Below are 27,344 nucleotides of genomic sequence, written 5' to 3'. Positions count from 1 at the left end.
CTACTAGTAAGATGAATTTGTGTGTGTGTTTGGAGGGGGAGAAACTAACTCATGTAGCTCAGGCTGGCCTCAAGCTTGCTACCTAGCTGAGGATGGCCCTGAACCCCATCTCCCCTCAAATGCTGGGATTGCACTCATATACCACCATATCCAGCTTTCAATGTATTTTATTTTTTTCTTAAACTTTACTTTGCATATTTTAAGATGTATTTTAATACAATACTTTATGTTAAAATTTAATGTTAGAGATCAACTTTATTTGTCTGTATACTTTATTCCTTTCTGTGTCTTCTGTGCTCTGCTTTATTTTTCTTTTCTGCCTCTCTCTGTATGTCTAACCTTTGTCCTTGGATATTTCAGTTGATAGCAAATATATAATGACATCATGTATCTTACAGAATCTTGTTTCAATAAATCACTTCTTATTTATTCTCTGTAAGCCAGGCAAAGTAACATGCCTCAGAGTGTAGATGTAGAAGAGAACTTACCTTCTACTCGTTTTCTGTGCAGTGGGGGTCTTCCTTTCTTACTCCTTACAGAGGAAGTTTTACTGCTGCTACTTCCACTGTTCACAGACATCCTATCATCTTCACCCCCAGTGACTAATGAATTTCTGTAGGAAATGAGTGGAAGCCATACATCCTCCCTCCTTTCCATCATTTGCTCAGTGAGGAATTTCTCTAGATACGAATGACTGCAAACACAAAAGAACAGCAATGACTTTCATGTCAGCACTTACATATCACTGTGTTGTTTCATATTCCTACAGTGCTCTGAAAGGGGAGTATATGCTAGTAAGGGTGCATGGGTGAGTGTGTGTACACATTTTCCTATGCTTTTAAATATCTATCTATCTATCTATCTATCTATCTATCTATCTATCTATCTATCTATCTATCTATCTATCTATCTATCCATCCATCCATCCATCCATCCATCCATCCATCCATCCATCCATCCATCCATCCATCCCTCCCTCCTAACTATGTTTGCCTCAAAATATTCTGAGTTTCTTTACAGATAGACAAATGAAGCGGGGTTTCAGGAAAACTAGAGTGGGAAATCTGGCGTAACCTTTCCCTAGCCAACATTTTTTTTTCCCAGACAGGGTTTCTCTGTATTGTTTTGGAGGCTGTCCTGGAACTTGCTTTGTAGACCAGGCTGGCTTCAAATTCACAGAGATCCGTCTGCCTCTACCTCCTGAGTGCTGGGATTAAAGGCGTGGGCCACCAACGCCCGGCCCTAGGGAACCTTTTAACTGGGAACAATTTCAAGACAATAATTTAACATCTGCAAATTGTCCTAAGGTAATATGACAAACAAAACGATCTTGGTAAGAAAGAGTTGTAGGTCTGTGAGCCACACCTTGTTTTCTTTCCTTTGCTTTTACCTACTTGCATGGCTTTGCACTGTGAAACTACTCTAGGAAGGTGTTTAACAGGACCGGGCCAAGATGGCTCCCAAACCATCTTTGGGTCTGGAGGTAGGCCTGTGAGTGTAGAGATGGCAGCAGGTGGAAAGAAGCATGGGAAAGGAAAGAAGTGCTTCACCAGTCAAGTGGCTCATGAAGAAAGGGGGTTCCAAGGCACACCCAACACCAGCTGTATTCTGCCTAGCTCTGGTTATGCAGCAGCTGCAATGTACCAATCTAAGGTATAACAGCTTTTCATACCAGACATACAACCAAAGAAAGGAGGCCACACGCCCAAGTCAAGCCATAAAAACAAAACCAACACAAATAGCCAAGACAGCATATTTACTATCAAAAACACTACTCTTATAGACATGTTCTCTAAAGAGAATGCCCAGGTCATTGAATTTCAGAGAAAAATCATAAACTTTATTAAAGAATTCAAGGAACGTAAAGGAGACACAAAGACTTCATTAAACTCCAATAAGATAACAGATTGAGGTCCAAGAAAATACAAATACACAGCTGAATGGAATGATGAAGATAATCAGGATTTGAAAATAATTCAATAAGGAGATAAAACCTGAAGAGAATACAAGCTGAAATGAGGATGAAAGATTCAACATCCCAATTAGAAAATACAGGGCAAGCAGAAATGTAAGAACCCATAGCAAGTGTGACCTCATCATTTAGAAAGAAACACAGAGATGACAATACCTTCAGTTTCTTTATTGATTGTTTTGCCCAAACAGAAATTTGGGTAATGAATCAAAGAAACTATCACCAAAAGACAAACTGAACAGAAGACTGCATCACAGGGATGAAGGCCGAGGTCACGGCAATAATACATGCAGATACCTATGAGGAAAACACCTAATAAACATGACCAAATTATCCAAGAAATGTGGAACACACTGAAGTAACAAACCATAAGAACTCATGGGGTAGAAGGAGAGGCTGAGATATAAAAGCTTATGCACTCTACTTATTGAAACCTGGACAAGAATTACTAATACCCTGAGAAAGAAACAGACACTCGAATGCAAGAAACATTTAGAATTCTGAACAGATATGACATATGACAAGCTAGAATTATGATATACCATAAAAAATATAAAAAGCAAAGCAACAATATTCAAGTTGTGAGGGAAAAACAGTTATTCACACACATAGAAATGCCAGGATAATACTAGATCTTTCATCAGTAACCATAAAAGCCAAGAAACACAAAATGATACATTTCAAACCCTCAAAGTAAATTCCACATCTTGCAAAATTATTACTTAAAATTTGTGGATAGAGCAGGTGGGATGGCTCAGTGGGTTAAAAATACCTGACAATCAGAGTTCAATTCCCAGGACTCATTTTGTGAAAGAAGTGAGCCAACTATTTCAGGTTGCTTGCTAATGTTCATATGCACTCTAATATTTGCATGTATTCATAACTACCAAGCCAGAAGTGCACAACATTTTTAGAGGAACACTATACACAGAGAAAGAATATTTTATCCAAGAACATAGGAAAAAGTACATTTCAAAATAAGAGGATCAGATGAAAATAGGAAAGCAGACATAGCAACCCTCATGCATACAAAAGGACCCTACAATAAAAACAAAAAACTGAAAGAATATGCTGTCTTATCAGTCCAAAGGGCTAGTCTGTCAAAGACAGCATAGTGTTGGCCTAAAAATAGGCATATAGACCAGTAGGACACAGTAGAGGACCCAGAAACAAAATATGCAACTAAGGCTCCTTACGCATTGGCAAAGGAGTAAGACACACACTGAAAAAGATAGCCTGCTCAACATCTGATATTTGTAGAACCGAGTATCTCCCTCCGCCCTGAACAAAAAACAATTTTATCTGTATCAGAGACCTCAATTTCTCAATGGCAGAGGGTAAAGACAAAGTAGACAATTAGTAAAAGAAAATGATAATTCTTAACTTTTATCCACCTAATCTTGGAGTGAGTCCCCAAATGCATACAAGTGTCAAACTGAACTAAAGGGAAAGATATACTCAAATACAACACTGTAAAGGGAGAATGAAATTGCACTCTAGACTAAATGAATTTAATATGTATTTATAGATTTTTTTCACTTCACAATGTAGTATATAAGCTGGTACAGGTGTAAACACCTTTAATACCAGTACTCATGAGGCAGACGCATGCAAGGTAGATTTCTGTAAGTTTGAGACCAGCTGTGAGAAACCAAACACCACCATCAATAGAATATTCTTTCTTAACAGTAAGTAGAATAATCCAGTATAGTCCAGCATTGTGGCCCACGCCTTTAACCCCAATACTCGGGAGGTAGAAGAAGGCTGATTTCTGTGAGTTTGAGACCAGCCTGGTCTACAAGAGCTAGTTTCAGGACAGCTTCCAAAGTCACAGAGAAACCCTGTCTTGGAAAAAACAAAAACAAAAACTAAACAAAACAAATACCACCACAACAAAAAACAAAACCAAACAAACCAAAAAATCCAGTATAAATCTCGTAATAGGGTATAACACAAGAAGCAGTAAACTAAAAATAAGTTTCTGTAATCATTATCTCTGATCATAATAGAAAATATTTTAAAAAACAATGGAAACAATACAAATACACAGAAATTTAAATAACCTAGCCTTGAAGAACCTGACTGTCTACATCTAGGCACCACATACACATAGTGCTGGGGGAGGAAAAAGGGGTTTTAGATTCCTGGCACTGAAATTACAGAAGGCTGTCAGCACCACATAGGTACCAGGAATCAAACCTGGGTCTTCTGGAAAAGTAGCCTTACTATAAACTACTCAGCCACATTGCCAGCTCAATTAAAAGAATCATTGAAATAATGAAATGGGAAACCCAACTCACCCAAAACTAAGGAATGCAACAAGCACAGTACTTAATTTAGAGCAATGTACATTTATACCACAAAAGCAGCTAGAGTGCAAGCTATTATGGTATCTCAGCAAGCTGGAAAGAAAGAATCCAACTGAACTTAAATTAGGGTGGGAAAAAAAATAAAGATTAGCAGACAGACTTGGCAATATATTTCTGTAATCCTAACATTCAGGAGTCTGAGACAGGAGGATTATCACAAGTTCAAGACTAGCCTGGGTTAGTGAGTTCAGAACTGTCTGGGTAACAATACGTAAGATCCTGTTTCAAAAAACCAAACCCCAAAACCGACAAAGTAAATGAACAACAACAAAAACCAAAATAGACTGAAAACCTTACCAAAAGATCAATGAAACTGTGAGCTGTTTGCTTGGAAAGACAAAACAGACAAATTTTTAATAATGAAGCTGGGGGCAGGAAGGGGAGGGAGAGAGAAAACATACTCAAATCAGAGACCATGAGGAGATATTACTAAAGAAAGAATGAATGACTATACAAAGACAGATTTGGTAACCTAGAAAACAGACAAATTCTGGACAATAGGTCTCACCAAGGTGGACTCATGAAGAAACAGAAAATTGGAATAGTTAAAAGGGAATGAATCAGTAAAAGAAAGTCTTAAGTCAAAGAAAAGCCAATCATCAGATAGTTTTACTGCCTAGTTCTGCTAAACCTTTAAAGAACCAGATACTTGTTATTCCAAGTGCAATCTACAAGGCCATCATTACCTGGATATCAAAGCCAGACACAAACAAAACCAAAACTAAAACAACAGTTTAAGTTCTGTGATGAACATAACAAAATGTAACCACCCCAAAACATTAAAACATAAATTTATTATAATTGAGAAAGAGGCATAACACATCAAAAGAATGAGTGATAAAAGCCATTTGATCATCTCAATAGATGTGGGTAAGGCATTCAATGAAATTCAATATCACACTAAAAATTTTGAATCGATTAGGCATAGAAGGAAAGTACCTAAACATAATAAAGACTATATATAATACTCTATGACAAGCCACAGTGAACAACTCCCTACCCCCTTTTCTTTAAGGAAACAAATCCAGGGTCTTGCATATGCTAGGAAAACAACACACTATTTCATATTATTATGAAAGCTACTTTCTCCCTTAGATATGGAATAAGAAAAGGATGCCTACTTTTATCACCTCTACTTAAACAGATCTCGTCAAAGTTTAATGCCCAGCAACCACATGGTGGCTCACAACCATCTATAATGAGATCTGGTGTTCTCTTCTGGCCTGCAGAGATACAAGCAGGAAGAATACTTAATAAATAAATAAGTCTTTAAAAAGGAAAAAAAAAGGAAATTATTTTCATCTACTTAATTCCATCTTACAGCTTCCAGGTCAAATTGGGTTTTTATTATTACCAGTATTTAAAGAAAATTAAAGTTCCAATTTAAAAATCACTTCTGTTAGTGTGTTCAACTTACACAGTCTTCTTGTCCTGTCGAAGAAGTTTAGAAGAAAACTCACTTAGTACTTCAAGAAAAGCCAGATTAGGAGGTGGATATTCTTGTCCTTTCTGATTCTGGTATTTAAAGGCAAACTCTATTCCATCCCTGAATTTAAAGAAAATAACATTTTACTTTTTTTCAGATAGTGTAGTTGTCTCAAGGGGCAAAAATTATAAAAACATTTGGAACCTTACTGAGATTTGATCAAGTATGATAAATTTATATGGCAAAATAACACTAATTTTATGACACATTTGTATACATATTTAATTTTATTGTTTACAGTACAAGTCTCTAAGTTGTAAGAAAAAAAACTACAAAGAAACAATGCTATATCCCCAATGTATTTTTTTTTAAGGGTAACATGAAATCTTGGAAAGAAACTGGATTGGCAGGAAATCTGTGAGTTAGTTACTCATGGAAGTAACCAGCTCTGTGAGACTAACCGAAGTTTCCTGTTAATCATTTGTGTGTGCCTATAGTGGTTTGAGTGAGAATAATCTCCAAAGGCTCAGCTATTTGGATACTCAGTTCCCAGTTGGTTAGGTGGCACGATACTTACCAGGGGGCTTTAAAAAAATGTTATATCTTCAAAAATACACATGTCCTACAACATAAATCTTACAGACCAAAGAATAGGTTATTAAGCTTTTCTCTTTATACCATATACGATGGGGTAAAAACCTCACAGGTGGTTTAAGAAAACTTTTTTAAAGTAAAATATTGCTACCCAATTATATTAATAGCTTACAATCTTATAGCTTGAAAATTCTATATTTGTCACTTTAAAAATGGGTCAAATAACAGTTGTTTATATATATTCCAATAAACCTTCTAAATAGAGGTGTTTATCTCACTTGTGAAGGGTGGCAACTGCTTCTCGGGTCTTGATCTGATCCAATCCAAATGTAAGGGCAAAGCGACGTGCCAGTTCTTTAATACCACTGACGTGGGCAGATGTCCTGTCCAGATTAGGACCTTGTTCTTGAACAAGTTCATTGAATAACTGGTGGAAATAAAAAAAAAGAAAAAGAAAAAACTTACGGCTAAGAAATGTTTCAAATTTTATTTACTTTTAAAATAGGTCATATAATTTTAAAATATGCAAAGCACTAAGGGCATAAAATACCACAGAACTCAGTAGCACTACAATCTCATCAATATATGTTGTTTAGTTGAATAATAACATTTAACAATATTTTAAAATAATGGAGAAAGACATATTTTTAGAAATATAAACCTACAAACATGTATAATATGAAGAGTTCAGAACATTTTTCACTTATATATTGGAATATCAGTTAAATACTCATATATAGTTGGATATAAGAGGATATGATATTTTCAACTTAACAACAAAATACACTCAGAAGGTCTTAAGTTGGTAATTTCACAAATTACCTATGTGGCACACACTCTATCAAAGTAAAAACAAAACTTTAGAGCAGTAATTTTAATAATATTTAGTAATATTAAAACACCCCATTAGCCGGTGGCGCACGCCTTTAATCCCAGCACTCGGGAGGCAGAGGCAGGCGGATCTCTGTGAGTTCGAGGCCAGGCTGGACCGACAGCCTCCAAAACAGAGAAACCCTGTCTCGTAAAACCAAAAAAAAAAAAAAAAAAACACACACCCCATTACCAAATCTAGACACTAAATTGTGCTTGTATAAATCTACCTTCTGGATTATGAGGTAGTAAGGGTCTAGACTTGTCTAAAGCTACTCTCTCTTGACATACTTGATAGAGGAAGAATAGAAGGCTTTACCTACCAAAGAGTCTTGCTTCTTGCTTACCATTCTCTTGTGCATAAACCATCCATTTTCTACAATATAATATGCATCTTAAAAAAAAAACCCTAAGTTCTTTATACTATTTGCTCTGCCAGCCACCAATTCATTTCTCTTCTTTCTCAATGGTATAGGTCCTCAAATGCATTTATATTTGTTTTCTTCACCTCGAGTCTCTGGTAATCATCAGTAAACTCTCAGTTCCTTACTTCACACTCATCACAACCACCTACCTGAGAGAACGCTTGTAGTCTTCAGTAACATTGTCCTGAACCTTACCATACCTTAACTAGTCGGAATGTTTCTTCCACAGATTTTCAAATGAATGTAGCTAATTATTTATAAATTCTTAAACTTTAAGATGTTTTTAATAAAGTGACATATAATAGCCTTAAATTCTAACAATCTGAACATTTCATAGGTCAGTTTATTTCATAAGCTATACATACAGTTGTGACTTTTAAGTAAGTAGTACCACACTATTTATTTTATCTGAAACTTGCTCTATTTGTTCCCTTAAATTGCAAAAACTTTGCAGTGGGTATGGTGGTGTGTGCACCTAGTTTCAACTACTTGGGAGGATGAGGCAGAAGGATTGCTTAGCCCAATCTAGACAACACAGTGAGACACTGTTTTAAAAACTAAATAAAAATACAAAACAAAATCAACTACTTCTGAGACAATGTTTTAAAAACTAAATAAAAAGGAAAACAAAATCAACTACTTCAAAGTATCAGATTAAGTACCTTTTATTATTACTTTTAATTTTAAAAGTTATTATTGCCAGGCGTTGGTGGCGCATGCCTTTAGTCCCAGCACTCGGGAGGCAGAGGCAGGAGGATCTCTGTGAGTTCAAAGCCAGCCTGGTCTACAGAGCAAGTTCCAGGACAGGATCCAAAGCCATAGAGAAACCCTGTCTCTAAAAAGCAAAAAGTTATTATTATTTTGAAGCAGGGTCTTATGTAGCCCTGGGTAGCCTAAAACTTGCTATGTACACTAGGCTGACCTGGAACTCAGGTCAGCAAACTAATATTTCTTAAAATTTCCAGTATGACATTTCTTTTGGCCCAAGATTCAGTAACCTTAGGATTTAAAAATTAAATGAGATAAAACATATAGCACATAATAAGCACAGAGAAGTTTATTTACCCCCCCCAGAACAGTCCCCAAATTTCTTACCTGCTGCAAACTGAGAATGAGGGTCTTAGCACATTGAATTTTATCAATCTGTCTGGTCTTACTCAGGGTTTCTTTAATGATATCACCATAGTCATTGTAATACTGTGAGGTAAAAAGGAAACACACTTTAAAACTAGGAAATTCTATAACAAGACTGTAGTGGTGAAGCTGGACAGTGGCGGTGCACACCTTTAATCCCAGCACTAAGGAGGCAGGGGAGGGCTGAGCTCTGTGACTTCAAGACCAGCCTGACATACTGAGTGAGTTCCAGGAGACAGCCATGCTACACAGAGAAACCCTGTCTGGAAAAACCAAAAAATATTGGAGAAAGAAAAAGTAACTACTATAATAGTCTTATTTCTTTACCTTCAAAACGAGAATTAAATGTATTATTTATGTTAAAGATTTGATATTTAAGATTATGAAGTAACTAATAAAAAAGCTAAAAATTCCAGGAGAGGAAGTGATACATATAAGGGCAAACATTTTCTCATTCTTCTTTTATATGTTTGATATTTTTGTTGTTGTTTGTCTTGAGATATTGAACTTGCTTGGTATATTTAACTAGGCTGGTCTGGAGCCTATCACAATGATCCTCCTGACTGTCTCCCACATTTCAACCTTCATAATAGGATGAAGACACATTATCTGAATGTAACAAGCCACTACTGGACACTGTGGTTCACAGCTGTAACACCATCATTTAAAAGGCTGAGGCAGGAGGATTACTCAGGCATTTAAAGTCAGCATATGTAGTTGAGTTCCACCCAGGCCAGTTTTGGGATACCATGTGAGACTGTGTCAAAAAACAGAAGAGCTAAAATAAAAATGGCTCAACAGGTAATGACACTTGCCACCAAGAACATGGTGGAGAGAGAAAACAAACTCCTTTTAATTGTTCTGTGACTTCTACAACAATGATGAACCACATACGAACTAACACACACACACACACACACACACACACAAATTAGAAGCAAGGACGAATATATGAGAGAACAGATGGCATTGTTTATCTAAGCCAGGGACATCTCACTTAGCAATTATATTAATTTACAGATCAACCCATTTTTTTGAAGTTTTCATTTTTCATCACATCCATTGTGCAGATGTACTATTTTTCATCATCCATTCATTAGTTGACAGCCCTCTGGGCTGATTCCATTCCTTGTAATTGTGAATGGAGCATCAAGAAACATGGATGAACAACTATTTCTGTGGTAGAATAGAGAGTGCTTGGATATATGCCCAGGGTTGGTACAGTGGGTAAAATGGTAGCTGTGTTTTTAACTTTTGTGAAAACCTCTACATTTATTTCCATAATGGAGGCACCAGTTCTCACTTGATCAGCAGCGATTAAGATGTGGGTTTCCTTTTCTCCACAACTTGGAAGAATTAGGTGTCATTTGTTTTCTTAATGATCATATTCTGATTCAAGGCAAGCTGGTATCTCAAAGTTGTTTTGGTTGACATTTACCTGATGGCTAAGGATGCAAAATACTTTAAGAAATATTATTTTTTTTAAATTTGTGTTTCTTTTTTTGAGAACCATCTATTTATTTCACAGTCCCATTTGTTGATTGACAGTTTTAATTTTTGGTTTTCATTGTTTTGTAGATATTAATTCCTTGTCTGATAAGTAACTGGCTTAAAAAAATCTATGGGTTCTTTTCACTCTGGTGACTGCTATGCACAATCTTGCTAATGTCAAGTCCTTAACTACTTGTTAATTTGAGCAATTTCCTCTCCTATTTGATTCCTGTCCAGAAAGTTCTTACCATGCCTATATCTTGAAATGTTTTCATATAACAGTTTCAGTATCTAGGTTTTAAGTAAAGGCCTTTGATTCACTATGAGTTAGTTTCTTTTTTTTTGTGGAGGGTGGGAGAGATTGCTCTAAATTCATTTTTTCCCTGGTAGAGCATAGCTAAATCCAAAAGTCTCAAGTCTTTTAGAAGTCTTTTCTTGGTTGGTGCTGTGATGGGACTTGGGTCTCATACATGTTAGGCATGTATGGTGCCACCGAGTCACATAAAAGCCAGCCATATCTTGAGTGTACAAGAAGATTCAAATTTGGATTGGGATTAGTTGTTTAAGCTATATATCCAAACTGGAATTAGGTGATATAAAAACACAGACAAAGATACATGTGAACTAAAAGGCACAAGTAATCTAAACAGGGGCAAAAGAAAACACTCCCCTGTGACTTGAAAACAATGCACATACACTGGGAAGGGTTGTCTTTTCAACGCCTGTCTGGCCATACCAGTGAAAGTTCTGAGCACTGATATTACAGGATCAGGAAATGGAGCTTATAGAAAAGAGAGAACCCAGGAAAGTGTTAAGAACTCATACTCTATGGAATAATTAATACTACAGACTGATAAAGAATTCATCACAAAATTACCCATAATACACCAGTGAAAGCTATTAATGTAAGCTTCAGTTATCCATTCATCTTAATTACCTATTTCTCTACCACAAAGGAAGGAAAAAATATGAAACGATACCTTCATGTAGTGTTTAAAGATGTCTGCAGCTGCATGCATGTCAACAATATCATAAATGATAAGTTTGCTGAAGGCAGCAAGTAGGTTCCTTCTTTTATGTAAGGCTTCAATTTTATTAGCTTCATCTTCTTCATCACCCTCTAGTCACAGAAAATAAAGTGGTTATGAATTTAGTCTGTTTATGCAGAGAATCTGTACAATTGAAAACTAGCTGAATGAGTAATTCTGATTTACTTATCTATTTTAGCTAGCTGTACTGGGGACCAAATTCTGGGTTTTGAACATGTTAGAAAAATGCTCTACCAATGAGTTACAACCCTAGTCAATTTAGTTTCTAATGGGATGAAAATAGTAAGCTTATTACTTCAGAATAAATAGTAGGAACTAAGATCCCTATATTCTAGTAGTGCTAAGATAAAGAAACTAAAAAGACATTGTTTCTTATATTTTTATTATAATATACTGTTGTGTCTATCCTAAAATGCTGCCTTTTTCTATTTTCATTTTTTTCTTAAGGTTTACTTATTATGTATACTGTGTTCTGTCTCATGCATGCCAGCACACCAGAAGAGGGCATCAGATTTCATTACAGGTAGTTGTGAGTTACTATGTGGGTGCTGGGAACTGAACTCAAGACCTCTGGAAGAGCTGTCAGTGCTCTTTACCTCTGAGCCATCTCTCCAGTCCTCTTTTTTTAAAAAATATTTTTATTCTTATTTAATTACATGTACATGTGTGTATGTCTGTATATGTGCATGTACTATCCCCTGGAGCTGGAGTTACAAGCAGTCGTAAGCTGTCTGATGTGGGTATTGGGAATTGAACTCAGGTCCATTGCAAAAACATTCTACTTTCTTAACCACTGAGCCATCTCTCCAGCCCCAATGTTCTTCATTTCTTATTTGCTAGTATATTTTCCCCCAGAGAAGAACTTCTGAGGTATGGACAAAAAGTTTTTTTTTTTAAAAAATGGAAATATATATATATAATAGCTAATTTTTGGTGCTTGTCCTACATTTAATTACATAATTGGCCAGAAATTATACATACAAACATATACAAAGCTTATTTATTTATATGTATGTATTTGTGTCTATGTGAGTATATGACACACGAGCACAGGTGTTCCCTTTCTGGAGTTATATGAAACTCATAGTGAGCTGCCTGACATGGGTGCCAGGAACTGAACTTGGGTTCTCTGGAAGAGTTTTCTCTCAAACCCAAAATAAAATGCATTTTCACTTTTATTTTTTTAATTAAAACTAATTTATTTTATCTTATATGTATGAGAGATTTACCTCCATGTACATATGCACTATGTGGTTCGCTAGTATTCAAGGAGGTCAGAAGAGGGCATCAAATCCCCTGGGACTGGAATTGCTGAGAGTTGTAAGCTGCCAATGTAGGTGCTAGGAATTGAACCCAGGTCCTATGGGAGAGCAGCAGGTATTCTTAACCACTGAACCATCTTCAGCCTCCAGTGAAATGTACTTTTAAAAGTTTGTAAAAACTATCAGAAACATTCACAACAAATACTGTCTTTTCCTCAAAATTTGTGCACCAGAGCCCAATGGTTTGTAGCCCTAGAAAAAGTTGCCCCTCATTTGTGACTCTGTATTGACGCTCTTACACCCTGGCCATTTATATTTGGGATTAGTATTTCTCCTTCACACAGACACATTTAATCTCAATTCCTCTTTGTTTTGTAAACCATGTTTTGAGACATTTGAAATCAGTGGGTAAATTTAGTCTTTTGAGATAAATACATATCCAAACATATTCTGTTCCACAGCATTAGTATTTCTCAAGTATTTTGTTAAAAATATAAACATGGGTGGTGCTACATATTAAACTGAAAGGCCTATGTATGCTAAACAATTATTTTATCAATAAGCTATGCCCCTAGCCCAATATAGAACATTTTACTAGTATCAAGAAGTGTGGGGCTAATATGTTCCTTTTATTATTATTTTAGGAGAGCTTAAATGATTTACTTAACGATCTATTAAATGAACATTTAATTACAGTTAACCACTAATAATTATACATTTTATTAATATTCTTGAGTCTCAGAACGATTGGAACTATATAGTTTGACTATAATTTTTCAGTATTTGATATCATATAGTTTTATTTTGTGGCTAATAAGGAAGTGATCTGTGTAAGAATGGGAAGATGGACTGAAAGTAATTTTAAATGAGATATCATTTGGTATATCCTTGTTGATAGAAATACATGAATATATTGAAAAATTTTTAAGGGAGTGGGGAAAACAAAGTCTCACTATATAGCCCAGACTGGCATCAACACACAGAGGTCTATCTGCCTCTGCCTCCAGAGAGCTGGAATTACAGGTAGAGAGCTTATGCAGTGCTTTTTGGATAGAACTTGCTATGTAGTTAAGGCTTTCTTAAAGCTTGTAGTGATCCTCCTGCCTCTGCCTCCCAAGTACAATGATAATAGGATGTGTGTTATAAAGTTCGGCTTAGATTTGTTTTTCTTCTACAGTATTGGTTTTTTTTAATCTATAGCATAGTATATGCTAAGTAAACACTCTACCATTGGGCTGAAGGTCTCATTTAGTTGCCTAGGTTGGATATGAACTACGTAGCCCAGGCAGTCCTGAATTTGCAATTAGCAGGGGTTATAGGCACACTCGTATACCACACTCAGCTTATTACTTATTATTGCAGGTTTTTTGGTTTCTCTGTGTACCCTGGCTGTCCTAGAACTCACTCTGTAGACCAGGCTGGCCTTGAACTCACAGAGATCCACCTGCTTCTACCTTCTGAGTGCTGAGATGTATGCCACCACTGTCCAGCTCCCAGCTTATTTTTTTTTAAACACAAAAAAATCTCTGCAAGTTTTAGAATTGGATTTACCCCACATCCCTCTATCTTTTGAGGCTGACAAGGTGACAAAAGCCACAAGTACCCATGCTTTGGTTTTCCTCATCTTGATCAATGAAAACGTGATCCATCACAAAACTGAGGAGTTCAGACTGGAGTCCAGTATCTGGATTAAACACCAAAGGCTGAAGGCCCTCTCTGCCACCTGTCATTAACTGGTGGCTAAAAATCATTAGAAGATCACAGAGCAGCATGAAAGCCTGCAATGCAAAGGGAACTGATTAGCAAAACAGTACACAAATTTAGGAATATCTGTTAGGATATGAATATAGGAATATATACAAACCAAAGTAATGGGAAACATATTTATAACATTTCAATACTAATACCACAGTAAAACCATAATAATTTAAGTTCTAACTTTTCATATTTATTAACTTAATGAAATTATTTTTTTCCTCATTAAACTGTGGTTACATTGAAGACATTATTTTCTAATTCTTTTTCTTTTAAGTAAATGTATTTACTAAAGAACAGAAGACAGATTTTGGTTCAATTCTGGTAATATAGGATATTAACAGATGACATTAGAAATCGTACACTGCTTAATCAAGTAATTAGCATACCCTTTATGAAAAATACAATTCAACAAATTATTATGTAGTATTCAGAATCTAAGCTACTTCTTAGATTAAAAACTAACATGAAATATTTTAGAAATATGGCTAAAATTAGATTCAGACCATTAATATAAAAGTCAGTATCTGAAAGCTCTAAATTTACAATAAATTTCTGTAAAGACAAAATAGTATATAGTAAAATTTTTACTTTTTAGTTGATGAGGTAAAATAATGTGCCATGAGTTTTCCTTTCCTCTTTCTTTCATCCCCCCCCCCCGCCCCTTTTTTTGAGACAGGGTTTCTCTGTGTAGTCTTGGCTGTCCTGGAACTCTCTCTATATTCTAGATTGGCCTTGAACTCAGAGATCTGCTTGCTTCTGCCTCCTAAACAGCTGGGATTAAAGGTGTGTATCACTACTACCTGGCTGTGCCATGAGTTTTATATGAACTGATTTTGTGAAATTATTCCGAGTGCAGAAATCTCCAAATAGTTTACTAAAACCAAATCTCTAAAAGCTGGTTTAAAAGGAAAGATGTCAACTTAGGTATGCCTGGCTATCTAATCCCAGCAAGAATAATGACAATTTATGCTGTGACTGCATAGATGTGATATGTATTAAGATACTTAGGAAAAGGTATTATAAAGGAGGAACTTTCAAGAGTATCCAAGAGAATATTTTTAACCCAGGCTATTTTGAATATAAAACACACCAGAGCAGAAACATCAGATTTTCGTTTAACTGGACACAGTTAGGTATTTTAGGCAGTAATGGTAGGTTCTGGAGGGCTAGAGAATAAGACTTAGAGAAGATCATCTACACCCTGGGAAGAGATTTGTGGCTGTTTATGTTAAGAAAAGACTGCAAAGGATGACTATCCTTTAATTTGACTTATTTTCCAACCCCCCCAAACTAAAAATGATATATATATTTCATTTTATATAAAAAATTCCTTAGTAGAGTATAATTAAATAGTACTTAAGTTTTTATAATGGAAAAACCTTAAATTTCTTGAGGTCCATTCTGACCATCTTTACCCAGTATCCCTCCTTAAGGAGGATCTTTTGGCTATAAAGGATTGCCTCAGCTGAATGCTGACTTCTATACTCGAGTACACAGACTCATGAGTTTACTGCCTTAAAAGACTTGATTATCTGAAAAGGCCTTTTTCCATAGCCACATTGTGTCAACATGTGTACTTCTAGGCTTCACAGTGGTCAAGAGATATTTACTTGGAGGGGTTATGGTGTGGTCATACTTTAGACACATGGACTGAAGTATTCACATGTATACATATGAAGGTCTTTCTGGTATTAGGAGCTGAAGATGAGAGATGTCAATGCAAGTTATAGTCAGCTCACCAGACTCTGAATATTTTGGCACAGAATTCTTAGGAATCAAGAATTCTAAATTTGAATTAACTCTTCCAGGTGACAAGCGTATACTTGTCAAAATACAAGAACAGAATATATATATAGCCTGGCTTATAACTTAAAATATCCAGACACTTATACTCTAGGATATGTTATAGATAGACATGTATGCTAAAATTCGAAAACTTACATCTTCTAGTGTTTATCTATACATTTGGGTTGGTTGTTAAGAGAAACCTTTTCCTTTGAGAGAATGCCTTCCCACCAGCCTGGTTCTAGTGCCGCATCAGTCCCAAATAAACACACAGGAGGCTATATTAATTATGAAGCTGTTGGCCTTGCTTATTTCTTACTGGCTAGCTCTGACTTAAGTAGTTATCCCATAATTGTTAATCTAAGTATGTCTCTTACCGGAGAAGTTTACGGGCTCCTACCCCATGGTGTTACATGTCGACTCTCTTGTGTTTCTCCTTCCCAGAATCTGCCTGGACTCCTAGTCCCACCTATCTAGATTCCTATTGGCTCAACAGTGCTTTATTGACAAATGTACAGGACTTCCCCAACAGTTGGTAATTATAGTCAATACAGAAAAATATTACCTAACAATTCCTTACCTGTTCCTTAACTGGAGTATTAACATTAGATAGGCACTGTTGGCAAACAGCCAAAAACGATTTTACTGTTTTCCTTAATACCAACAAATCCTCCTGTAAAACACATTCAGATATGCAAGCATCAATAACAATACCCCAGAAAACTGACTGAAAGAAAAAAATAAACAGAAACCAGTCAAAATGTTTATTGTAAAGACATTCATAAAATTAAACTCATCATTGCGAACCAATGTACAGTCATTTCCTAGTTAATGAACATAATGGAAAGGGCAGAGAATACAATACTAAACATCCAGTCATATTTAATAATGAATGATCAGTGTGATTATTTAGAAAGATTTCCCTTCATAAGTATATTTTATCTAGGCTGATATTAGAATTGTTAGCTCTATAGCACATAATGTAAAATGATGGACATGAGGTTGAAGAGATGGGTCAGTAGTTAAGAGCATGTACTGCTCTTTCCAAGGACCTGAGTTCAGAACTCAGAACCCAAACTGTCCCAGAACAACTACCTGTCCCAGCTCCAGGGGGTTCAATGCCTTCCTTCCTAGATACCTGCATGCACATGTACCTATCTACACAGAGCATACACCAAACATGTAATTAAAATATAAATAAAAATTTAAAAAAGATGGAGTACAGCAGTGCACTGAAAAGAAAAAAAGCCATGTCAGCAAGAAACATGTTTCCTATCTTCACAGTGTACTGCAAAATGTTGTTAAGGGGAAGACTAGTATTGACTTAATTCTAAGCTTGGAGATAAACAGGATTTTACATCAGGCTACCAAGCTTTCACTAATGCAAAGCTAAGAATGTCATTTGATCCTCACCACATGCATTTGGTAAACTCCTTGATTTATGACTTTGTTTTGTAAATAATAAAATATCATGTAAACACTTCTATGGTGGAATATACTATTTGAGACAGTTGAAATCATGCTGTTGGGTCATGGTCACTCATATGTGGTTCAAGAATAAACTATCCATTATCCCTTTTGAGGTGAAAGCTGTATGTTGCATTGACACAGGCCACACATGGAGACATATGTTTGTAATGCCAACATCTGGAAAGTTGGGAAAGATTTTTAGTTGGAAGCCAGTGTAGATGCTATCACAAGGCACTGTCTTAAAAACAAAAACCCCTCAAATCCATATGCTCACCCAAAACAAACAAACAAACAAACAAACAAACAAAAGTTATTCTAGGTAGGGCAAAAAATGTGGAAAAAAGAAACATGGATACACCTCTGAAAAAAGTTAGTGTAGCTGGGGTGTCTACAGGCAAGAAAGCAAACAAAAGAAGGAAACAGGACCCATTTCCACTTAATACAAGAAGGGGGCATTTAAAATGCCATGATAATTATTTGAATATTATACTGAAGAATTTTTATTTTGTCACAGCTGCACTAAACTTGCATGACAGAGTATGCATGAAATACACCAGTTAAAGAGTAAATACAATCTTTTCTTGAAAGCTTATTGTGTAGAAAATATTATGGACTGTTTATAAATTTTATAATCATTAGGAGAAATAATTGTTAATAGTCCAGACTTACTTCTCCCTTCTCTCTTTTATTTACTCATTTATTTATCTACTCATGTCATCATTCATCCATCCATCCATCCATCCATCCATCCATCCATCATCCATTGTCTCACCCTGTAGCCTTTGCTGTCCTTCAACTCAAAGTGTTCTGTCTGTTTCTGCTTCCCACACTAGGCCCCATTAATAATATTCCTGTTTTCTAGAAAGGAAAACTAACATTATAAGTATGCATAGGATCCAGAGAAAGCTGTGTTGATACTACTTAACAAACATTTGGTCTTTGTCTATTTCTTCACATGCAACTCTTAAGATTTTTGCACTTTCTAAACTGAATGACTTTTTTGTTTGTTTTTCGAGACAAGGTTTCTCTGTGTAGCTTTGGAGCCTGTCCTGAAATTTGTTCTGTAGACAAGGCTGGCTTTGAACACACAGAGATTCAACTGCCTCTGCCTCCCCAGTTCTGGGATTAAAGGTGTGCACCACTACTGCTTAGTGTGAGGTGACTTTCTGTATGTTAATGAGTTGACTAATGGCTGGTATTCCCTAGGTACCTTCAGGCTACCCATTTTGGAAAGACAAGGAATAATTAATGTTAGGCCTTTAAAACCCTTCCTCCCTTTATATTTACGAACAATATTCTAAATGCTCATCCTTACACCCACAGATAAACTAAACTCTCACTTTTCATTAAAGTTTCTTTTTTCAACAGATGGAGACAAAGAAATCTACAACTAGCAAAAGAGCATAGAATAAGTGACTGTGGGGTGTTCAATCGCAACTGATACATTTGCAGTGAAACCCCTATACCTAAGCTTCAAGGAAAATCATGAAAGAAGGGGAGAAGGAAAGAGTATAAAAGCCAGAGGCTCAGTTGTTAGGCACTGTTACACAACAGAGAAAATGCACCCATGAACTTTCAACAATATGGTTGCCTGAACAAGACTAGTATAATGACAACACTGGTTCACTCACTAAAACAGATAGGAAATTCTACATGGTTCTTTCCCTAGATGAAGAGCTACAGGTGGTTAATGGTTACAGAGAGAGGAAGAATCAGTTTCTTTCACTGATGAACTCCTTCTGCACAGCTTGTCCAATCTTGAGTGATCAGCTGTAGAAACATGAACATACAAGAAAGGCTACACAGATTCAATATGTTATATGTGAACACACACACACACACACACACACACACACGTATATGCATGTGCCATTAATTAAAGAAGAAACCGTATGGAGTTCTCAAAAATTATATAAAAACAAGTCGAATAAAGAGATCTATTAGAATAAAGGCCAGTATATATATGATGGTGTCCATTTGTATCCCACATAACATTATTATTATCAATGCATGGTGTCACAATTTAACACCAAATTGACCTTGAACTCTCATTCTTGTCCTAGTCTCCCAACTTTTGGGATTACACATGTGTACCAGCACACCTCTCTTGTATTATCTTTTATAACAAAATGATAAACTGCTTCTTTAACTTCTGGAATAACTCTAGCAAATTAAGCAAACACAAGGAGTGATTACAGGAAGCCAGATGTGGTTTGAATGAAAATACCCTCCCTACAGACTAATATTTGAATGTTTGGTCCCTAGTTGGTGGAACTGTTTGGGATTAGGAGGTGTAGCTTTGTTAGAGGAGGTGTGTCACTGGTGATGTCTTTGAGGTTTTAAAAGACATGCCATTCCAAGTGACCCCCACCCCATATTTGTCTCAAGATGTATGCTCTCAGTTACTGTTTCAGCACTATGCCTGCTTTTCTGCTGCCATGCTTTCTGCAATGGCAGTCATGGATTCTAACCCACTGAAACTATAAGCCCCAAACAATTTATTTCTTTTTTAAGTTGCCATGGTCATGGTGTCTTATTACAACAATAGAAAACTAACTAGGACACCAGATTTACAGCAGGTTAATCAGAAGTGCAGAATTAAGAAGCTGGAGCTTGGAGCTAACATCAGAAGTGAGCCCTAAACCTATGGGATCCAATACTATTTCCAGACAGAAAGAGAACTAAGTTAGAGGATACCCAGCTGTTGTGCACCAAAACAAAACAAACCCTCATTTCCTGAGGAGTGAAATTTTCTTTTGGGTGACAGAAATATATTCTGTTGTGGAAGTATAGGAGAAACAGGTTTCTTTCTCCCTTAATATTCTTACATATGGTAGTAGTAACAGCCCTGACTCATGAAAAATTAGGAAAAAGTAAATGGAAGATGAGGAACATTTGGTTGGATGATTACATATTTACTTATGGTATGAAAGAAACTTCATTTGTGTTGCAACTGGTCACTAAATATTACAACCATCAATGGAACTTAAGAGATGGAACAGACCCAGCTTCCAAGAACAGTTAAGTACACACAGAAATGAAAAATAAGCAAACTAAACAATCTTTCGGTTGTTATCTTTATAAGCTAATATAAAAGGAGGAAGGCCCTGATGCTTAGATGTGTCAGCATGTCTGAGCTCAGGCCAATGATATCAGATCCTTTCCCTCTCTTCACAAAGGGGAAAATTATTCCAGGACAATAGGAAGCAAAAAGTATTGATTGTTAGGACCAAAACAAAAGACCTGAAATTTTCAAATGATCTCAACTCAAGATAAAGGAAAGAATTTACCATGCTGTCCTTAAACCTGTACTAGCCACCAGGTTTATGCTGTACATAATGTATCTTTTAGTTTGAAAGCTTGATTTTTGGCAGAGGAAAGCCCTTTGACAAGGGCTGAGATTTAATATCAACAAACTAACATGTATTATTAACTGAAATACTCGACTGCTAACTGAAATAAGTCAATTTAGTTGTCTCAAAAACCTTATTTTGTATATTAGGAAACCGAAGTTGAGGCAACTTACTTATTTTGCCACCAGTAGCTAGAATGAGTCAATATTTTAGCTTAGTATTTAACTCAAAAGACCATTTTTCACAGTATGTATGCATATACACACATATAGAAACTGAACTTTTAACTATATTTGATCAGCAACAAGTCATTAGTTAACTAATACCTAGTAATTGCTAATTACTAGAAAAAGTTCAAACTAAGAAACCTACTACAGTAATCCCAGCACTCGGGAGGCAGAGGCAGGCGGATCTCTGTGAGTTCGAGGCCAGCCTGGTCTACAGAGCTAGTTCAAGGACAGCCTCCAAAACAATACAGAGAAACCCTGTCTCGAAAAACCAAAAAAAAAAAAAAAAAAGAAAAAAAAAAGAAAAAAAAAAAAAAGAAACCTACTACAGGAAGGAAAATGGGTTATTGTAGCTAAAGAATAAGAAATATGATAAAACATTTATTTTGTTTTCACTTAAAATGGCCCGGTAGTAAAATAGTGCCCTGTGTCATTAATTTTGTTGGACAAAACCTTGAATCCTTGCACTAGAAAGCAGAAGTTGTTATGTTTTGTCTAAATATTTTTTTTCTGTATATGTGCTCACATTTGCATGCATAGGCCTGAAATCAACCATAGATAATTTTTTCAGTCTTTTTCCAACTACTCTTTTGAGAAAGAGTCTCTCACTGAACCTGGAGCTCACTGATTTTGTTAGGCTGGCTGGCTCTGAGTATCTGCCTATCTCTGCCTCCCCAGCACAGGATAACAGACATAACCTTCATACTCAGACTTTTAGGTGGGTGCAGGGGATCTGAACTGAAGTCTTCACAACTGCACAACAAACATTACTTTAGTGGCTGAACCTCTCCCCAACCTCTAAATATTTTAAAAATTGTTTTTGATATCTGACAAGCTCAATTAAAATCCATTTTCTTTAAACAGAAATAATTATTTAGGATAGATCTTTTCATTCCTCACTTATTACTTAACTCAGGAAATAATATTTCCATGAGTTTGACTGTTAAATAGCATCCATCTGTGGACAGGCTAGTGAAGCAGAGGAACCTTTCAACTACCCTTCATGTGAGATTCTCTCTAGAAAACAAGATCCTTAACTTGGAGGTCCAGGAGTAGGGTTGCAAACACAGCACACACACTATTAATAAAATGATGAAACCATAAACCATCATGGTGTTATCTTGTTTGTACAAATAAAGCCTGTCTGAAGGTCAGAGAATGGAGCCTGTCACTAGCTAACCATAGAAGTTTGGAGGTCTGTGCAGACAGACAGGAAGTGAGTTAGCTAGGCTAAAACAGGAAATAAGGAGGTAAAAACAGGAACTCACTCACTCGTCTGCTTAGACGTTAAGGAGGTAAGGTGTGGCTTGGTTTGCTCCTTCTCTCTGATCTCTCAGCATTTTCCTCCGTATCTGACTCCAGGTTTTTATTATCTAGACCAATTAAGAACTCCATTTGCAAGTCATAACGTTTTACTTTTCTATACTGAAATTTAGTATCTGAAGATGCTGGAATCATATGTAAATTTCAAGTTCAGAATTTGTTATGACTAATTACATCCAGGTTATTTTTCTTTCCCTCACTAGTTTGTTTTGTCGTCTGAAAAAAGGGTTTCACGGATACTAAGCTTATATTGGCCTTGAACTCAGCCTTCTGAGGTCCAAGCGCTGGGATTAAAGGAAAATAACAAGAAAATTAGTTTATGGATATTAAACAAGACCTGGATCTTTCTTTATTTTCTTTACTAGACCAGTCAAACAATTCCTTGTGACTGGACATAGCAAGAATAGATAATTGAGGACAGAATTTTCAAACAAACAAAAACCATAAAAACCAAAAGGTGGAAGGAAAGATTAAAAAAGTAAAATATATTGTTTATATATTACTGAAACTTTGCTCCTATAGGTATAGTTAATATCTTTCAATCCTTGTCCCACTCCTTTCTCCTTAAAGCAGTAACTGCAGATGGAGAGATCCAAGTTGCATTCCCTTATTATAGGAATTCTGGGCAAAGACCCAAGTAATCTATTTCTTGTTCATAGCTACAGTGAAAGAGTAGAGGAACAAGAGTAGTAAGGAGCCTGTCATTTTTTAAACATTTCGGCTTATTCCTAGGAATGTGATTTGTGGACAAACTACAAGACTGAATAGACTTGGTCCCCTCTAATTGCCCTTTTCCTACTCCTCTTTTGTTTAGTCTGTTTGGATATGGAGGTGGAATTTGCAGAGGAGACACTATAGTCAAAATGATAAAGGGAACATCTTTAACCAAAGCCCTTCATAACAATGTAAATTATAGTAATCTAGGGGATTTTGCTTTGATTTGAAGCATTAGGGCCAGAGTCTATTTGAGGCAAAGATGTAGACACCAAGTAGTCTAGAACAGACACATGCAGGGTGAGGGAGGATAGAATTCTTGTAAGATTATAGAAAACAGAACATGCTGGGTGCCATAGTGCATTTAGAAGTCAGAGGCAGCCAGATCTTTGAGTGTTTGAGGCCAGTCTCTAGTATACATACTTGTCCTGTGTCACATAGTGAGAACCCACCTCAAAATAAACAAACAAATTAAAAAGGCACCCCTGCAAAACAAACAAACAAACAACAACAAACCCAAGAAAACAGAACAACACTTAGGGAGAAAAACTGAAGATAAATTCTTTGTCTCCAGACTGAAAAAAAGGCAATTAATTTAGTCCTAAGTAGTATATACCAGGCTCTTTAAATGCTTTTGTATAGGTCCTGAAAGAGCTAAAGTTAAGAATGATGTTTTTTTGTTACAGAGAAGGAAGAATGAAAGCTGCCTGTAAAAATCAGCACTAGGGGGCACTGGAACAAAGAACACTGAACTTGTGAGCTTGTCAAAGAGCTCAACTCACTGGTTGACACTTGCACACCAACATTTTATAAAAAGATCTAAAACTGTTTTGATACAGTCATCTCAAATACTTCACTACAAAAGGTTTGTCATTGAGTTAAATTATAACCTGAATTTAAACTTCAAGTATAATTATCATTTAGAATCTCCTGAATGTGAGTGCTCATGACAGGTCAGAAGAAAATTAAATTCAAGAAAAATCTCTCTACAAAGAAGCAAACTGTTATTATGTATCAAGACCCTTATGGCTAAGGGGTTAGAAGCGTTTACTGTTCTTGTAGAGTACCTGGGTTTGGCTCTTAGCACTCACATGGTGGCTCAAACCATCTGTAAATCCAGTTCTTGGGGCCTTGGTGCTCTTCACAAGCAAAATGCATAGACATACATGTATGCAAAAACATTCATTCATACCCATAAGATAAAAATAAACCTTAACATATTTTTGGGAGATTACAGATGGTAGAGGACACAACTATAGTCTGGAAAATAAGCTGGTAAAGGCTGAATACAGTCATGAAAAAAGCAACGGGAACTTTAAACACTTGGTAGAAGGGCCACACCAGGAGAGCAGCAGCCAGAGCAGGACCAGGGAAAACCTCTTCACCTTAGCACTGGGTATTCAGTACTTCAACCAACAGAACAGAAGCAAAATGCATGTAAAAGGATCTCTGCTGACTCTCAGACCAAGTACCGGGGGTCTGTATGCTAGAACCTGACAAAAACAGCATTGGGATACTGTGGAAAAAAGCTTTGAAACATATCTAAACAGTGTTCAGGAAACATTCAATGGGAACTAAAGTTACATCAAGAACTTTCACACAGATTTCAGGAAAGAACTGCCCAGGAGCCAGGTCAGCATTTACATTGGGGCCTAGAAGGAAATTCTACAGGTGTGAACAGGTAAGAGACCACCTGGGAAACACTGCAGGGGTAATTTGATCACCCAAAGGCAGGGGGGAGAACAGAATGATGCAATCCAATGAAGAGACTGACCAACAGAAGGAAGAAACTTGATAGTTCACACAAGAGCCACAATCAGATAGTTTTTATATTCCAAATCTTTACCCAATTTCCTCCTCTATAGTTATCCCACCTGTATCCAATATCCAAGGTCATTTTAGAAGGCCATCTTGGCCGTGGTCTATTCTTGCCCTATGTTTCATTTTACCCCAAAACTTCCTTCCTCTTGCTTCTGCTTCATCCTCATCCTCCTCATTCTTCTTTCCTTCCCTTCCTTTGCTTTCTTCTTTCCCAAAGAAAACAGTCTCATTCCTGAGCCTGAGACACTGGAAACACGACCACTTTAATATTATCTGTTAGCACATTTTTATCTCTTCATCTACCTTTAGGCAAAACTCCTTCTTCCCTCTGACTTTTGCTCATACAATTCCACCACCAACTTATGTTCTTTCTCTGCTTTTTTATCATCCTACTACTAATCATTAAATCATACTGTGTTTTCTTATTCTTTCCCACTTATATCCACAATAACTAATATATCATTATGCACAGTGCTATCAATATCCCTTTATTACTGAAATAAGTTATACAGAAAGGGTAATTGTTGAACTCAATACTCTATTTCCAAAGTGAGTCTACACCTGGATAGTGACTGTTGATGCAGGGAATGGTTGGGAATAGAGTCTAATGCCCTGAACATCACTCTTACAGAAAAAAAAGAATATCTCAACCTTACAAGACCTAGTGCCAACCCAACATGTAACATACCTAAGGCCAACCTGTTAAGTAGAAAAATTTGAAGCATCTGGTCTCAAGGTATTAGTGCTACTTGGGGAGGATTAGGTTGGTGTGGCATTGTTGAAAGAAGCATGTCACTGGGCGTGACCTTTGAGAGTAACAAGTCTTGCTTACTTTGTAGGAAGTTAATGCCTACCAGGCCGAGAGATGATCCAACAGTGCTGGGAGGGTATATAAGGTTCTCCCCATTGCTAAATAAATGAGTCTGCTATTTTTAATTTCACCTGATTCCTGGTATATGTACCATTGACACTGAGTCTTCTTATCCCCTCCCGGAGGAAGCCATTAGGATCCAGCAACATCACTTCTAGTTTACTCTCTGCTTTGTGTTTATGGTTCAAGAAGTAAGCTTTCAACCTCCCTTTTCCTTCCTGCTGTCATGCCTGCCTGCATGCTGTCCCTGCCATTAAGGACTCCAACCGTTGGCAATCGTAAGCCAAAACATTCTCTTCTGTAAGTTGGTCATAGTATTTTTTTTTTTTTTTTGGTTTTTACGAGACAGGGTTTCTCTGTATTATTTTGGAGGCTGTCGGTCCAGCCTGGCCTCGAACTCACAGAGATCTGCCTGCTTCTGCCTCCCGAGTGCTGGGATTAAAGGCGTGCACCACCACCGCCCGGCCTGGTCATAGTATTTTATCACAGCAACAGAATACAATAGCCAACAGAATGAGAGAAAATTTCTACCATCTACACCTCAGATAGATGATACACAAAAAACTCAAAACCTAAAAATCAAGAAAAAAGTACAATAAAAAATGGGTGGCTTTTAAAAAGTTCAATATCTTTAGCCATTATACGAATGCAAAATAAAACTTCTTTGAGGTTCCATCTCATACTAGTCAGAATGGCTAACAAGAAAACAAATGACAACAAACTGAGGCAAAGACGTAGGAAAAGAGGAATGCATTGACTACTAGTTGATGGGAGTGTAAACTAATGGAGACACTTTGGATGCAGGAAATAGAGGAATCAAGCTGTAAGTTGCCTACAAGCTTCTTTTCTGCTGGCTAGCTGACACAGTGCTAGAGGGTGCTTTGTAGGCTGCTGAGGGAGAAAGTTCTTAATGATCTTAGCTGTGAACTCTGAAAGCTACAATACCAACCTGCTAGGTTATATGACCACTGGTACAACAGTGGCATAATTGTAATGGGAATAATCAAATAGTTCTGGTTGGATTTGAGGACCACTCTACAGGAATAATTCATACTTTGTACTGAAAACTGGCCAAAAGCTCATGGTGGACACTAGGGGAGCCTACTAGTATTGTAGGCATTGTAGGCATGGTGTCAAGTTGTCATTTAAACATTGATGTGTAAATATCCACAGATTGGTGCTTCTCTCCTACAGAGAAGCGTCTCTTTGCAGTGGGAGACAGGTGATCCAAATTGCTGAGACTGACGGTTGGAAGCTCAGCCCTAAATGGGACATTTATATTATTCCTTGAAGGCCCATGGAGTATCTTACAAGAGGGGTTAGAAAGAATGTAAGAAAGTACTCTTTTTTCAAAACAGCAAAATCACTTCATGTTTCTAAGTGACAACACTAAACTATTTAGTTAATATTTAAAAGTAAAAAAACAACCC

The 27,344-nt window shown here is 36.6% G+C and overlaps 1 protein-coding gene across 2 annotated transcripts in view; it reads right to left on the bottom strand.

The window, feature by feature from the left end:
* Stag1 (stromal antigen 1) overlaps positions 1–27,344 on the bottom strand; it is a 272,956-nt gene that overhangs the window by 10,157 nt on the left and 235,455 nt on the right. For both annotated transcript variants that reach the window (XM_040740365.1, XM_005072015.4), the window contains exons 23-29: positions 16,716–16,808; positions 14,196–14,370; positions 11,262–11,401; positions 8,752–8,853; positions 6,640–6,788; positions 5,759–5,887; positions 489–694 (exon numbers count right to left, since the gene is read on the bottom strand). In XM_040740365.1, the coding sequence (XP_040596299.1) occupies positions 489–694; positions 5,759–5,887; positions 6,640–6,788; positions 8,752–8,853; positions 11,262–11,401; positions 14,196–14,370; positions 16,716–16,808 (994 nt within the window). The remainder of the gene's footprint in view (positions 1–488; positions 695–5,758; positions 5,888–6,639; positions 6,789–8,751; positions 8,854–11,261; positions 11,402–14,195; positions 14,371–16,715; positions 16,809–27,344) is intronic.

Source organism: Mesocricetus auratus, unplaced genomic scaffold, assembly GCF_017639785.1.
Source record: "Mesocricetus auratus isolate SY011 unplaced genomic scaffold, BCM_Maur_2.0 Super-Scaffold_100691, whole genome shotgun sequence".
Classification (NCBI taxonomy): Eukaryota; Metazoa; Chordata; class Mammalia; order Rodentia; family Cricetidae; genus Mesocricetus; species Mesocricetus auratus.
The sequence above is the reverse complement of the archived record's forward strand: the minus strand, read 5'-3'. Positions and strand labels throughout refer to the sequence as shown.